Genomic DNA, 15,581 nt, shown 5'->3' with positions numbered 1-15,581 from the left:
TTCCAGCCATTTGTTCTTGTTATGCCTTTCTCTGCTAGATTAAATCCCTTTAGTATCTGATATTTTCTTCCTGTAAAGATACTTATACACTGTAATCAAGTTGCCTCTCACACACTACGCAATTGACTCAGAGATTGGCCCCTAGGTCAGCCTACCCCAGGTACAGTCTCACAACTCAGCCCTACCCAAGTTACCATGTCCTCACTGGTTCTGCACTCATGCACCTGCATCAGTAGGACTTCCCATGGCTTTTTATTCTGCAGTAAGCTGTGGCACTGATTTGTTCCGAGTGAATTGTGGGAGAACTTGTCTGTCCTGGGCAAATCGGTGGAATTGTGGTAAAGCACTGGAAGACTGTCAGCACTCAAATGACTTAGCCTGTGTCCTTACTGCAAAGTGGGCAAATTTCCAGCCCAAATGAAAGCTGAGCTCCAGCCTAAACCCCCAACCAGGCCAGCTAGCCCAGATGGAAAGCACCACTTAGCTCAGCTGAGAGGGTTGTGAATGTGTGACTGGGAGGCGGGTCGGATAAGAGCCTGGGCTAACTCCCCAATGAAAGACATAACCTCAACCTTCTTTTGATAAAGAGCTCAATCTGTTTAGTTTAAGTCCGTCTCTCTACAGCATTTTCTCCAGCCCCAAATAACGTTTTGTGGCTCTTTTCTGCATCCTCTCCAATTTTTCAACTGTTTTTTAAAATGTGGACCCCAGAACTGGATGTAGTACTCCAATATCGGTCTCATCCATGCCACATACAGAGGTACAATCATCTCCCTCCTTCTACTCACTTCTCCCCTATTTATACATCCGAGGATCACATTAGCCCTCTTTGCCACACAATTGCCCTTGGAGCTCGGGTTGCTTTTGCACAATGACCCCTAAATCTTTTTCAGAGGCGCTGCTTTCTGTAGGGAGGGCCTGCATTCCATGTCCCTAAATGAATAATTTTGCATGTGGCTGTATTAAAATACTTTTTGTTTGAATGGGACCAGCTTTCCAAGCAATCTAGATTGTGCCCTATTACTGTCCTGTCCTCCTCAGTATTTACCACACCACCAATCTTTATATCATCCACAGGTAGGAGGAGAGGCAATTAAAGGCAGACACAGAGGAGGGACACAGCCAGGAAGACAAGATTCATCAACTCCATCTTTCATATGAGACAGTGTTAGATAAAGAATTAGGATTCCATAGAATAAAATGTCATTCATACCAAATAACTTTTTTTATACAAAATATTAGGTAGTACAAATGCTTCCTGCTTTCAGTTATAAGACTGTTCCACCATCTGTTCCTTCACATACAGAATCAGCCAGAGTGGCTAATGCACAACAGTACTGCTCACCCTCACATCAGTCAGTGAAAATCAAGTCAACCAATAGCATAGAACAATTCTTAATCTAAGGAGAAAAGAGCACCTCCTCCTGTTTGAAATAGAAGAGTTTTAGATGAGAAGCGTTTGTCAACTTGTCCATTACTACTGCGGTGCAAGGTGGCCTTGTATCAAGCTCTGCACTCTAGATAGAATAATTTCATTGGAGCTGCTACAGTCTTCTGGCCCATATGGCGGGTCGATAGTTAATACACCTGCCACACACAGTGTTCTTTGTGACTCGCCTTGTTCTGTTACAGGGATGTGATTGGTCTCCAGCCAAGTCTTCAGGCTGCTCTTCCTCTTCTCCAGTTCTTCGTGGCCATAAGCTCTGCTCTCTTCTGGCATGAATAGGTGAGCAAGCCGCTCCTTCGTTTCATCATCCCCTTCATTCACTATTTCAACTTCCTGTACAGCGTGACCCAAGATGACTGAGACACATACTTTTCCATCCTCCGTGAGCTTCACTAGGACAACACTGCCGGGAAAGAGGACATATATTGAATGGTAAGTCATTAAGCAGAAAAAGACAGTGAGAAATCTAGGCCGTGTTGCTCAAAAATGGGTGCTTAGAATTACGTTAGTAAATACATAGCGAGATTTCCAAAATATGAGAACTCAGGAGTTCTCATTAGAAGTCACTTTAAAAATCATGCCACATAATCAGGCAAATTTCAGACACCTGTTTTTGGAAAATCTTGGCTATATATATGTATATACATACATATACACACACTACATACTGTATAGCAGAATATTCCATGCAAAACAAAACAAAAAAATCCATACAGCAAAGCTAGGGCTGGGAAATCAAGTATTCCAGAGTCAGGCTGCAAGTGCAAACTTGACACAGGGTTCCTGAGTGCCCAGGAATATTATACCCTAGTCTATTTAACATCTTGCGCATTGAAGGGCAGAACATAGAATTCCACACCTTAATTACCATGTAAATACAGGAGATAAATTCATCACCATTAAGGTGCTGGCAGAGGAGAGATTCTGCTTTTTTTGCTTGTTTATTATATAAAAGGTGCCAGAATGTTTTTTTCGTGGGGGGGAAAAAGAATGGGAGAGGAGGGCTGTTTGTTTGTACATTGGAAAAATCAGATTTCATTTCCTCTGGAGGACTCCCAAGGTGACTGGCAGTGCAGGGAGAGGACAATCACTGTGGACAGTAGAGGTAAAGCCTGAAGCTATGTCTACACTGTGCACCTTACAACGGCGTGCTGTTGTAAGGTGCGCAGCGTAGCTACTTTTTGTCGCTGGGGGAGCGCTCTCCTGGCGACAAAATAAAACCACCCTGAATGAAGGGCAGTAGCTTTGTCAGTGGGAGAGCGGCTCCCACCAATAAAACGCTGTCCACACAGGCACATTTCGTCGTTAAAACTTTTGTCGTCCAGGGGGAATGTTTTTTGCACGCACACCCCTGAGCAACAAAAGTTTTAATGACAAAGTGCAGTGTAGATATGGCTTGAGTGATTGCAATGGGAAGGAATTTAGGGTGGGAACCACAAAGTGATTGAGGGCACGGCTACAGTAGAGAGTTTACAGCAGCACGGATGCAGGCGCCCTGCTGTAAGCTCTCTAATGTAGCTGCTCTAAGCCGAGAGGAGAGAGTTCTCCCATTGCCTTAACTACTACAGCCCCTGCAAGAGGCAGTAGCTGTGTTGGCGGGAGAAGCTCTCTCACTGACATAGCGCTGTCCACACTGGTGCGGTAACTTCTGGTGCTCAGAGAGGCGATTTATTCATCCCCTTGAGCGACAGAAGTTACGCTGACATAAACTGTAGTGGAGATGTAGCCCGAGGCGTTGCAATGCTGAGCATCAGATATATCTTTTAGGCGCCTAAGGGGAAAAAAACGTCATGTAAACAACGCTGCAATCCACAAAGCCTGAGTCAGACACCTAGGCTCCCTATACAATCAATGGGGAGAGAGAGGTGACTCAGAATGGGAGCCACAAAAGCCAGCATGCTAGGCAGCTCCCCACCTAAGCTAGCCAAGGGGAGATGCTGACCAGAGAGGTGTGTGCTAGGCCCTGTTCCTCTCTCGGGAAGAGGTGCCGGAGGCCTGGCCTACACCTGTCGACCTCGCTACTGCCTCTCAGAGAGGGGGACTGACGACACGGACGGAGCCGCGTCTGTGCTATGGCGCAGCAGCACTGCAGTCATGCCACCACAGCACAGACATGACCGAAGTCTCTGCTGAGCAATCCACAGATAGGAATCCACCTCCGCGGCCAGGCAGCTGAGGCGCCCGAGCCACTTCCCGCGGGAGGAGTCCGGTGCCTGCCTCACTCCAAGCAAAACAGCCAGAGGAGGAGGACGTGCAGCTGCTGCCGCCCACCTTGCAACTTTTAGACCCGGGGGCAGGCCACTAACCTGCGATGTGGGAACCCCAGGTTCAGCTCTTCTCCCCCTCCGGCACAGAGAGGGAGAAAGGATTTTAACAGGGGGCTCGCAGGAGTGTGCTCAAAGCACTGGGCAATGGGATAGTCTGACGTGGGCCGGTCTACGCTTAAAACCCTGCATCACGCAGCAGCACTGATGGAGCTGTGCCGCTGCAGCACTTCGATGAAGACGCTCTAGGCTGACGGGAGAGGGCTCTCCTGCCAGCGTAGCCAATCCACCTCCCCGAGAGGTGGCAGCTCTGGTGACAGGAGAAGCTCCCCTGTTATCAGAGCGCTGACTACACCGGGGTCTGGGTCAGTGTAACTCCAGTCACCCAGGGGGGTGGATTTTTCACACCACTGAGCAACAGTTATACCATTATCAGTCTGTAGTATAGACTAGACCCATGTCTCTCCTGTTGAAGCAGTTCCACTCTGGATAACTAATGACAGAGTGATTGGAGCAGAGGGGCTGGACCCTGCATCTCCCACCTCTCAAGTAGGTGCCCTAAGCACTGGGCTACAGAGTCATTCTCTCTCTCCGGCCCAGCGACTTTCCACTGTGGAGAGATACATAAATAGTCACTGGGCGACAGAGAGGGAATGACTCTGTAGTTCAGTGCTTAGGGCACCCAGAGTGGAACGGCTTCAATGGGAGAGACTGAGGGGACCCCATCAGCCTATCCTGCAGTTCAGTGGTTAGAGCATTTAGTGGTGGGAGCCCCCTGTTGAAATCCTCTCTCCCCTCTGGTAGAGGGGCAAATTGAACCTGGGTCTCACACATCCCAGGTGGGTGCTCGAAACACTGGACTAAAAGTTACGGGTCAGGCACTAACTACCACCATATCCTCCTCCAGCCAAATTGCGAGTTAGACCTGACCTGACAGGCAGGCCCGGACCACACCTACCAGAGTGGGCCCCACCCACGACGTAAGTGTTTGGCCACTTATCTTCTCCCAGTTTGTGAACAGCTCTGGGGCTTAGGCATCTGGGCACCTAGAGGGAGGCTACAGTGCACCTGCCCAGCAGCAGAAACATAGATGCCTTGCCAACTTCTACCCTGAAAACTTAGGCACCAAATTTAGGTGCCTATGGAGTTCGGTGGGAGTTTTGCGGAATGCATTGGAGCCAAAACTGGGATTTAGGCACCTAAACCGCAGATATAGGCACCTACGTACCTTTGTGCATCTAGGTCTTGCTCGTTAAAAAACAAGTTTTAAATATCTATTCAACTCAAATCTGGCCAACAGCTGGGGGGGAAATCTTTGTAACTGTAGCCCCGGGCCAGTCAGTTCGTGGCTCAGAGTGCTGCCTTCCCAGCTCTGATCTTCTAAAGAGTCCCAAAACAAATGCAGTGAAGAAAATACTTGATATTTCTAAGACTAAATAAGTTTTGTGGAGAAGGGAGGCAATAATGGAGGTTTTTTTCCTACCTCAGGGGAAAAGGGCAGAAGCTATTTTTCCTCTTTGCCAGCCACCTGTCAGGAGAACTCTGTGTTAGCACTGTTACAATTAAGCTATAATCATTACCATTCACTGTTATTTGACTATGTTAGTTTCCTGGGAGATGCCCCACTAAAGAAGATGCCTGATTTAGCCTGGCCCAGTTAGCCAACTAGCCTGGGCTAGTCTAAGTTTTCACAGCCCCTTTCGTACCAAACTGCTTTACAAATGATACAGATACAAGACCACAGCACTGCAGCCACCTTGAGGGGGAGGACAGTCACCAGTGGCACAGGAAACACAAAGAACTGGTGAGTGGAAGGCAGTGAAGCAGCAGCCCTCTACTCTTCCACAACACATCGCAGGCTCCGATGTCTCATACAGAGTAGACAGCCTCCATCGTTCATTCTTGTCTGAACAAATTCAAAGCTAAATGCATGGAACTCTACTTATCTACACTGAGAAGCAAGGGCTATGCCAGCCCAGCCTCGAGTTCAGCCTGTAGCACCAGGCACACTCAGTGTTTCAAACTGGACGTTCAGACCCCTAACTTACTAGACCGCAAAAGCTAAAGTGCTGCTCACTGTACTTTCTCAAAATGTTCCTGCCAGATATTCCCCCTCCCTGCCCCGATTCCTTCTCAATGCATTCTCAGAGCCTTGCACCTCACACTCTAGTTCAGCATAAAGCAGAGCTAAGATACAGGGAAGAATGTTTGTTCTCATGTGCAAAGCTACTCCAAGATGGAAAGGTCCTAATCACTTGTAGTGCTTTATGTTTTCAGAAGAACAGAACTCCATTTAGCAGCCTTACAAATCTCTGTAAGGGACAATTCTCAGGCACACTGCGGTGACTCCTTTAGATATATGATGGAGCAAGCTCTTCAAACTTCTGAATACTAAGGTACCCAAGAAGATCATAACAGGACTAAATGAAGAGTCTGCTCTGATTAGTCTCCAAGCACAGACTAACTTATCTCCAAGAACACAACCTAGGAGATGTACATTAGCCCTAATAATAGACGCTTTCGATTAATCGCAGTTAACTCATGCAATTAACTAAAAAAAAAATTGCAGTTTTAATCACACTGTTAAACAATAGAATGCCGATTGAAATTAAATATTTTAAATTTTTTCTACATTTTCATATATTGTATTCTGTGTTGTAATTGAAATCAAAGTGTATATTATTTTTGATTACAAATATTTGCACTGTAAAAATGATAAAAGAAATAGTATTTTTCAATTCACCTCATACAAGTATGGTAGTGCAATCTCTTTATCGTGAGAGTGCAACTTACAAATGTAGATTTTTTTGTTGTTACATAACTGTACTCAAAAACAAAACAATGTAAAATTTCAGAGCCTACAAGTCCACTCAGACCTACTTCTTGTAGAGCCAATCGCAAAGACAAACAAGTTTGTTTACACTTACAGGAGATAATGCTGCCTGCTTCTTATTTACAATGTCACCAGAAAGTGTAAACAGGTATTTGCATGGCACTTTTGTAGCCGGCATTGTGAGGTATTTACGTGCCAGATATGCTAAATATTTGTATGCCCCTTCATGCTTCAGCCACCATTCCAGAGGACATGCTTCCATGCTGATGATGCTTGTTAAAAAAAAAAAAAAAAAAAAAAAAAAAGGTGTTAATTAAATTTGTGACTGAACTCCTTGAGGGAGAACTGTATGTCTCCTGCTCTATTTTACCTGCAGTCTGCGATGATGACCCAGCACATGTTATTCATTTTAAGAACACTTTCACTGCAGATTTCACAAAATGCAAACAAGATACCAATGTGAGATTTCTAAAGATAGCTACACCACTCGACCCAAGGTTTAAGAATCTGAAGTGCCTTCCAAAATCTGAGAGGGACGAGGTGTGGAGCATGCTTTCAGAAGTCTTAAAAGAGCAACACTCTGATGCAGAAACTACAGAACCCAAACCACCAAAAGAGAAAATTAACCTTCTACTGGTGGCATCCGACTCAGATAATGAAAATGAACATGTGTCGGTCCACACTGCTTTGGATTGTTACTGAGCAGAACCCGTCATCAGCATGGATGCATGTCCCCTGGAATGGTGGTTAAAGCATGAAAGGCATATGAATCTTTAGCGCATCTGGCACGTAAATATCTTGCAACGCCGGCTACAACAGTGCCATGAAAACGCCTGTTCTCACTTTCAGGTGACATGGTAAACAAGAAGCAGGCAACATTATCTCCTGCAAATGTAAACAAACTTGTTTGTCTGAGCAAGTAGGACTGAGTGGACTTGCAGGCTCTAACATTTTACATGGTTTTGTTTTTTAGTACATAATTCTACATTTGCAAGTTCAACTTTCATAATAAAGAGATTGCACTACAGTACTGGTATTGGGTGAATTGAAAAATACTATTTCTTTTGGGGTTTTTTTTACAGTGGAAATACTTGTAATCAAAAATATAAAGTGAGCACTGTACACTTTGTATTCTGTGTTGTAACTGAAATCAATATATTTGAAAATATAGAATGCATCAAAAAATATTTAAATAAATGGTATTCTATTACTGTTTAATTGCACAATTAATCACAATTAATTTAATTGAGATTAATTTTTTTAATCCCTTGACAGCCCTAATTATTATTAAATCACATTTATTACACTTATGCCTAAGGGCCAACAAAAAATGGGGCCCCATTTTGCTAGGAACCATAAAGACACAGAGTAGACGACTTTCAATTCCCAACTAAATAATAATGCAAAGCCCTTATGTTGAATTTATGCATCCTCTCCCCTCTGGTACATTCTCTCTTTAGCTAAAAGACTTTGCTTGGATATAAACATCCCCTTGCAGTGTTTTTAGCCTAAAATCACTTGTGCTAGCCCATGAGAACAGAAAATAAACTGATCTATCTACTTCCATTGTCCAAGATGAATAAATTACAAAAACAAAGCATAGTGTAAAGTTTGATTTTTTTTAATTTGCTTTTAATTATCTTCAGCCCCAATTGTGATCTGCATTGGTGCAAATCAGTTCACCCTATGGATTACAGTATAGAACTGGGGCTTTAGGTGATATTTAACAGGAAAATAGATTGGTATTTTTAAGATGCTAAGCTCCCTTGTATACTTCCTCTTGGCTCTCTCTTGGATGTGACGAAGGCCAAATGCATACTATATTTAAAACACAGCACTACACAGAAGCAGTGATGATGTTTTAAGAGTGCTTAAAATGCACAGCAAATTTGGCATGAATCAAGAGCAACCAAGCTCCTGGGTTCCATCTGTTCCCCAAACCTATTTGTCTCTCAAATTAGATAACCCTTTGAAATCATATGAATGATCCTTATGACTCCTAGCATCCCCTTCCTCTTGGCCCTGCTAATTAGCACAGACATAGAATTATGGACCAAAGCCCCAGTGTGCCATTTCTGCTTCAAGCAAGTTTGCTTCAGATTCAGCAGCTTCAGTCTTTCCATATCAGATCACCGTTCTCTTTGTTATAAGCAAATAACAGCTCTGTACTTACTTTGCAGAAACTGGGTCAATTGTTAAGACCCATCCTTCGTATTCATGTTTCTCAGCAGCTGTGACTTTTACTTCTTTGTTCACATAAGTCTGCCACTCTAAAGGACTTTTCCTCTGCCATTCACTCATATTTCCCACTCACTGAACCTAAAGAGCAATCAGTGTAGTTATTAGCAACAGCAGATGCCTCTACTCCAACCCTTTGCACAGCATTGAGTTTGCCTCCCTTTTCTGTTTAATCAGCTTAGTCACTTCTTACATCAAAATTGACTTCTTCATTAAAATAAAAACACTTCCATTTCTTCCTTCATTTGTTGTTTTTAAAGGCACACACAGCTAAAAACACAAAAACCAACACACATATTTCTAACACACAAAAATGTGTACCTTCTATTGGCACATGTAACCACTGAGATGACTATGTACCTTCTACTATTGGCCCAAGTAACTCTTACCATCACTAAAAAGAACAGGAGTACTTGTGGCACCTTAGAGACTAACACAAGTACTCCTGTTCTTTTTGCATACACACACTAACACGGCTTCTACTCTGAAATCTTACCATCACGGTCACTGAGAAGAGCAGAAAAAGATTTGTCAGTTTACAGTGGACATTTGAGCACCCTTTGTGCATGGTCACTCTCACTACTGTGGGCAGTGCATTTGCCTTCCAGCCTCATGTGCTAGCTGATGACATGGATGGATGACTTGAGGACTACCTGTTCTGTTCAGCAAAAACAACAACAAGGAGTCCTTGTGGCACCTTAGAGGCTAACAAATTTATTTGGGCATAAGCTTTCATGGGCTAGAACCCATTTCATTGGATGCATGGCGTGAAAATACAGGAGTAGGTGTAAATACAAAAGAAAGGATGGGGGGTTGCTTTACCAAGTGTGAGGTCAGTCTAACGAGATAAACTACATCAGCCACACCATCAAGGGCTTGTTCACCTGCATATCTACCAATGACAGGTTTCAGAGGAACAGCCGTGTTAGTCTGTATTCGCAAAAAGAAAAGGAGTACTTGTGGCACCTTAGAGACTAACCAATTTATTTGAGCATGAGCTTTCGTGAGCTACAGCTCACTTCATCAGATGTTTACCGTGGAAACTGCAGCAGACTTTATATACACACAGAAATCATGAAACAATACCTCCTCCCACCCCACTGTCCTGCTGGTAATAGCTTATCTAAAGTGATCAACAGGTGGGCCATTTCCAGCACAAATCCAGGTTTTCTCACCCTCCACCCCCCCCCACAAATTCACTCTCCTGCTGGTGCTAGCCCATCCAAAGTGACAACTCTTTACATAATCAAGTCGGGCTATTTCCTGCATAGATCAAGGTTTTCTCACATCCCCCCCACCCCCATACACACACACAAACTCACTCTCCTGCTGGTAATAGCTCATCTAAACTGACCATTCTCCAGGTTTAAATCCAAGTTAAACCAGAACATCTGGGGGGGGGGGGTAGGAAAAAACAAGAGGAAACAGGCTACCTTGCATAATGACTTAGCCACTCCCAGTCTCTATTTAAGCCTAAATTAATAGTATCCAATTTGCAAATGAATTCCAATTCAGCAGTTTCTCGCTGGAGTCTGGATTTGAAGTTTTTTTGTTTTAAGATAGCGACCTTCATGTCTGTGATTGCGTGACCAGAGAGATTGAAGTGTTCTCCGACTGGTTTATGAATGTTATAATTCTTGACATCTGATTTGTGTCCATTTATTCTTTTACGTAGAGACTGTCCAGTTTGACCAATGTACATGGCAGAGGGGCATTGCTGGCACATGATGGCATAGATCACATTGGTGGATGTGCAGGTGAACGAGCCTCTGATAGTGTGGCTGATGTTATTAGGCCCTGTGATGGTGTTCCCTGAATAGATATGTGGGCACAATTGGCAACGGGCTTTGTTGCAAGGATAAGTTCCTGGGTTAGTGGTTCTGTTGTGTGGTATGTGGTTGTTGGTGAGTATTTGCTTCAGGTTGCGGGGCTGTCTGTAGGCAAGGACTGGCCTGTCTCCCAAGACTTGTGAGAGTGTTGGGTCATCCTTTAGGATAGGTTGTAGATCCTTAATAATGCGTTGGAGGGGTTTTAGTTGGGGGCTGAAGGTGACGGCTAGTGGCATTCTGTTATTTTCTTTGTTAGGCCTGTCCTGTAGTAGGTAACTTCTGGGAACTCTTCTGGCTCTATCAATCTGTTTCTTTACTTCTGCAGGTGGGTATTGTAGTTGTAAGAAAGCTTGACAGAGATCTTGTAGGTGTTTGTCTCTGTCTGAGGGGTTGGAGCAAATGCGGTTGTATCGCAGAGCTTGGCTGTAGACGATGGATCGTGTGGTGTGGTCAGGGTGAAAGCTGGAGGCATGCAGGTAGGAATAGCGGTCAGTAGGTTTACGGTATAGGGTGGTGTTTATGTGGCCATTGTTTATTAGCACTGTAGTGTCCAGGAAGTGGATCTCTTGTGTGGACTGGACCAGGCTGAGGTTGGTGGTGGGATGGAAATTGTTGAAATCATGGTGGAATTCCTCAAGGGCTTCTTTTCCATGGGTCCAGATGATGAAGATGTCATCAATATAGCGCAAGTAGAGTAGGGGCTTTAGGGGACGAGAGCTGAGGAAGCGTTGTTCTAAATCAGCCATAAAAATGTTGGCATACTGTGGGGCCATGCGGGTACCCATAGCAGTGCCGCTGATCTGAAGGTATACATTGTCCCCAAATGTGAAATAGTTATGGGTAAGGACAAAGTCACAAAGTTCAGCCACCAGATCTACCAATGTGATCTATGCCATCATGTGATAGCAATGCCCCTCTGCCATGTACATTGGCCAAACCGGACAGTCTCTACGCAAAAGACTAAACGGACACAAATCTGATATCAGGAATCGTAACATTCAAAAACCAGTAGGAGAACACTTCAATTTCTCTGGTCACTCAATAACAGACCTAAAAGTGGCCATTCTTCAACAAAAAAAAACTTCAAAAACAGACTCCAACATGAAGCTGCAGAACTGGAATTCATTTCCAAACTAGATACCATCAGATTAGGCCTGAATAGAGACTGGGAATGGTTGGGTCATTACAAAACCTAAACTTAACTTCCCCAATACTAATTTCTCCCTACTGTTACTCACACCTTCTTGCCAACTGTCTTGTAATTGGCCACTCTCTTACCACTTCAAAAGTTATTTTCCCTCCCTTGGTATCCTGCTGTTAATTGATTTAATCTCGGTAAAGCAACCCCCCATCCTTTCATGTATTTATACCAGCTCCTTTATTTTCACACCATGCATCCGATGAAGTGGGTTCTAGCCCACGAAAGCTTATGCCCAAATAAACGTGTTAGTCTCTAAGGTGCCACAAGGACTCCTCATTGTTTTTGCTGATACAGACTAACACAGCTACCACTCTGAAACCTGTTCTGTTCATTCCCTCTGAAGCACCTGGCATTGGCCACTGTTTGAAGACAGGATACTGGGCTAGATGGACCTTTGGTCTGACCCAGTATGTCTGTTCTTATCACATCATTCCTGTGCCCTGCCATGGGGGGAGCTCAGATACATACTCCTCCCTCAAGCCTTCCCAAAGGCTTATTGATCAGTAACAGCAGCACAGCTTCTTCTGTTTCTCAGTTTGGGGCAGGAAGGCATCTCCTTTTCCCAGGACCCCTCCACGGAACTGAGTGCAGGGTGGAAGAGGGAGAGGAGTGTACAGGGCTGAGTCCAAAAGAGCCAGGAGAAGCCCATTTCTTCATTGCACAGAGGCAGGGAGCACTGGGAGTCTCTTCCACTTCCTGTCCACTGTATTTGGGGAGAGGAAAGCACCAGCAGGCAGGGAGAGTCCTTCACTTCCTAGACCCCTCTGCATGGATCATGGAACCTGCAGTTCACCCTCTGCTTTTCTGAACCATTGTTCTATTAAAACATAAGAACGGACATACTGGGTCTGACCAAAGATCCATCTAGCCCAGGATCCTGTCTTCCGACAGTGGCCAATGCCAGGTGCCCCAGAGGGAATGAACAGAACAGGGCAATTATCGAGTGATCTATCCCCTGCCGCCCATTCCCAGCTTCTGGCAATCAGAGGCTAGGGACACCATCCCTGCCTATGCTGGCTAATAGCCATTGATGGACCTATCCTCCATTAATTTATCTAGCTCTTTTTTGAACCCTGTTATATTTTTGGCCTTCACAACATCCTCTGGAAAAGAGTTCCACAGGTTGACTGTGTGTTGTGTGAAGAAATACTTCCTTTTGTTTGTTTTAAACCTGCTGCCTATTAATTTCTTTTGGTGACCCCTAGTTCTTGTGTTATGAGGAGTACATGACACATCCTTATTTACTTTCTCCACACCAGTCATGATTTTGTAGACCTCCATCATACTCCCCATTAGTCATCTCTTTTCCAAGCTGAAAAGTCTTATTAATCTCTCCTCATATGGAAGCTGTTCCATACCCCTAATAATTCTTGTTGGCCTTTTCTGAACCTTTTCCAATTCCAATACATCTTTTTTGAAACGGGTGACCACCTCTGCATGTAGTATTCAAGATGTGGGCGTACCATGGATTTATATAGAGGCAACATGATATTTTCTGTCTTACTATCTCTCCCTTTCCTAACGATGCCCATTATCCAGCATGTAGAGTGCAGAGCCCCACTCAGGATTTGTACTTGATGCTGTACAAACACAGAGGAAGAAATTGTCCCTGCCCTACAATCTACGTTTACAATCTAAGGCCCTCAGTCTCGCAAAGACATTTGTTTTTAACTTTAGGCAGACGCTATATTCAATAGGACTATTCAAAACTAAGCCAGTGTGGAATTGTTTACAGGATCCCGGCCTCTTAGTGTCTCTACACTGCACATTCTGCTGGTTGCAAAGTGTCCTTGCTATTCTGCTCTGTTCATGCACTCATGCTCACTTAAACCAAGCTTGTTTCCATGAGCCTGCTCGCCACCACAGGCCAACAGAAAAAGCAGACTGTCTGAGACCCCTGCTCAAATCTTTTTTGGCACTGAATTGCGCTTCCTGCAGTAGACAGCCAACATGATCTAGGCCAGTGTACTCTGCAGCACTAAAAACCCCTTGAAACCACCCAGACAACCACGCTTTTGTTGACTTACATGCAACAGTGCCGAAGCGAACAGCTGGCTCACACTCACAAGCTCCCGTTTGATAGATTGTCTGCCAGCAGCCTTCGCCTCCAGCAACACCATCCCCGCGCCCGGAAACGCATGGCCAACCGTGCAGCCCAGCACGCTTTGCTCAGAGACCTCATTTCCTGGCCCCAGAAGACCCTGTTCTGTAGTTTTCCAGTGATCCTCTGAGAGTACTCTCGCTTTCCTCATTGCTGCCGGTGTTGAGTTGTTGGAGTAGCTCACGTGCTTCTGTTAGCTCATATGCAATTGAAAATTTAATAAATTACAGGGATTTGTACTAAAATAGTAACGTGCTCAGCATCTGTCTTCCTAAAAACCTCCACGCATTCCAGGCCCCTGGGGCTTTTTCAACTGTAAATTTCGGTTTCAATAGCTTGGAAGCGTTTGGCGACAGAACCGTATCTCACAAAAACATGCATATATTTGGGATGTTTTACAAAATGGATTGGACGCATATTACCAATAAACGGGGTGGGTGGGTGGGCTGCATGAAATATATTTAAATCATTATGCTTTTTATTTCCAATTTCCGTGAGATTTAAAGGAAACCCAGTATTTTTAGGTGTAGACAGTGTTGCCAACCCAGAATATTAACAAATCACAAGTCAAGGCCAGGAAAAGCATTAGTTTGGCTTAATAATCATGAGTTTTGGGGGTTTTTAAAGTTATCTCAATAAAAATAACCTATTTTATTGAGATCTACTCATGAAAAGGGCTATATAAGAGCTAGATGATATTGTTTGCTTTCTGCATATGGGTCACATTTACAAATGTTTCTCTGTAACTATGAGAGCTAGACGCACACTTTTTTTTTTAATTAAAAAGCTGAGATTCTTCCCTATCACCTGCCTCCAGGAGCTGGGTATTTAAGGAAAACCTCAAATATTATGAGCAGCAATACTGAATATGGTACTTGATTTTTGATGGGAAGTCAGTCATTATTCTCTCTCAATTTCTGTGCGTCTGAATAAGATGCGAGTTCCCAGCAGCGTGCACAGGAATAAAAAATGTCTGTGCTCCCCGTGGCCGGAGCCCAGAGGAGCTAGCTCTCCCTCCCTCCTCTCACAGCTCTGGAGGACCTGCCATTTCCTACCCTTGCTGTGCAGCCCCAGGCCGGAGGAGGATGCTCTCCCCTGCCCCAGAGTTCTGTGCCCCTGACTGGGGGGGGGGCTGTACCCCTGCTTACCCCCCCCATGCACACTCCTGTTTTGGTATGGTTAGGACCGCCACTTCCCAGACAAGGTCCTGAAAAGATGCACATGCTTAACTTTACAGCCATGAGTAATCCCACAGTACAACTGTCGCTCAGCGGGGTGAAAACCCCCCGCCCTTAGCGATGCCCTTCAGCCGACCTACCCCTGGAGGTGTGGACAGCAGCAGGCCGAGGGGAGAAGATTATCAAGGCCCAGTAACGTTATATGAGTCACACTAAATCCCACGACCCCGGCCCCCGCTCCCGCCCTAGGGAACCGCCCCTCTAGGGCTTTAGGCGCAGCCCCTCACCCGGGGGCCCTGTCCAGCCCCGCCCCACAACCCGCGGCACTAGGACCCCGCCCCCTGGGGCTACAGGTCCCGCCCCCCGCGGCACTAGGGCCACGCCCCTTGTGGCTACAGGCCCCGCCCCACCACCCCCTTCCCCCCCGCTGCACTAGGGCCCCGCCCCCTGGGGCTATAGGCCCCGCCCCACCACCCCCTTCCCCCCCCGC

At 45.2% G+C, this 15,581-nt stretch overlaps 1 protein-coding gene across 1 annotated transcript; it reads right to left on the bottom strand.

Annotated features, from left to right (window-relative positions):
* Window positions 1–1,140: 1,140 nt before the first annotated feature.
* On the bottom strand, window positions 1,141–15,400 carry GEMIN6 (gem nuclear organelle associated protein 6). The gene is made up of 3 exons (XM_073339977.1): window positions 13,840–15,400; window positions 8,718–8,863; window positions 1,141–1,850 (listed from the first exon to the last, which is right to left on the bottom strand). The coding sequence occupies exons 2-3, from the start codon at window positions 8,843–8,845 to the stop codon at window positions 1,478–1,480; spliced, it is 501 nt and encodes a 166-aa protein (XP_073196078.1). The 5' UTR covers window positions 8,846–8,863; window positions 13,840–15,400; the 3' UTR covers window positions 1,141–1,477.
* Window positions 15,401–15,581: the final 181 nt, after the last annotated feature.

The sequence above is a fragment of the Lepidochelys kempii genome, chromosome 3, assembly GCF_965140265.1.
Source record: "Lepidochelys kempii isolate rLepKem1 chromosome 3, rLepKem1.hap2, whole genome shotgun sequence".
NCBI lineage: Eukaryota > Metazoa > Chordata > Testudines > Cheloniidae > Lepidochelys > Lepidochelys kempii.
This window is presented reverse-complemented; position numbering and strand designations above follow the sequence as displayed.

Coding starts and splice junctions, on each gene's coding strand:
- GEMIN6 (XM_073339977.1), bottom strand. CDS start 8,845: ATGAGTGAATGGCAGAGGAAAAGTCCTTTAGAGTGGCAGACTTATGTG. Junction 1,851..8,717: donor ATTGACCCAGTTTCTGCAAA/GTAAGTACAGAG, acceptor CTTTCCCGGCAG/TGTTGTCCTAGTGAAGCTCA.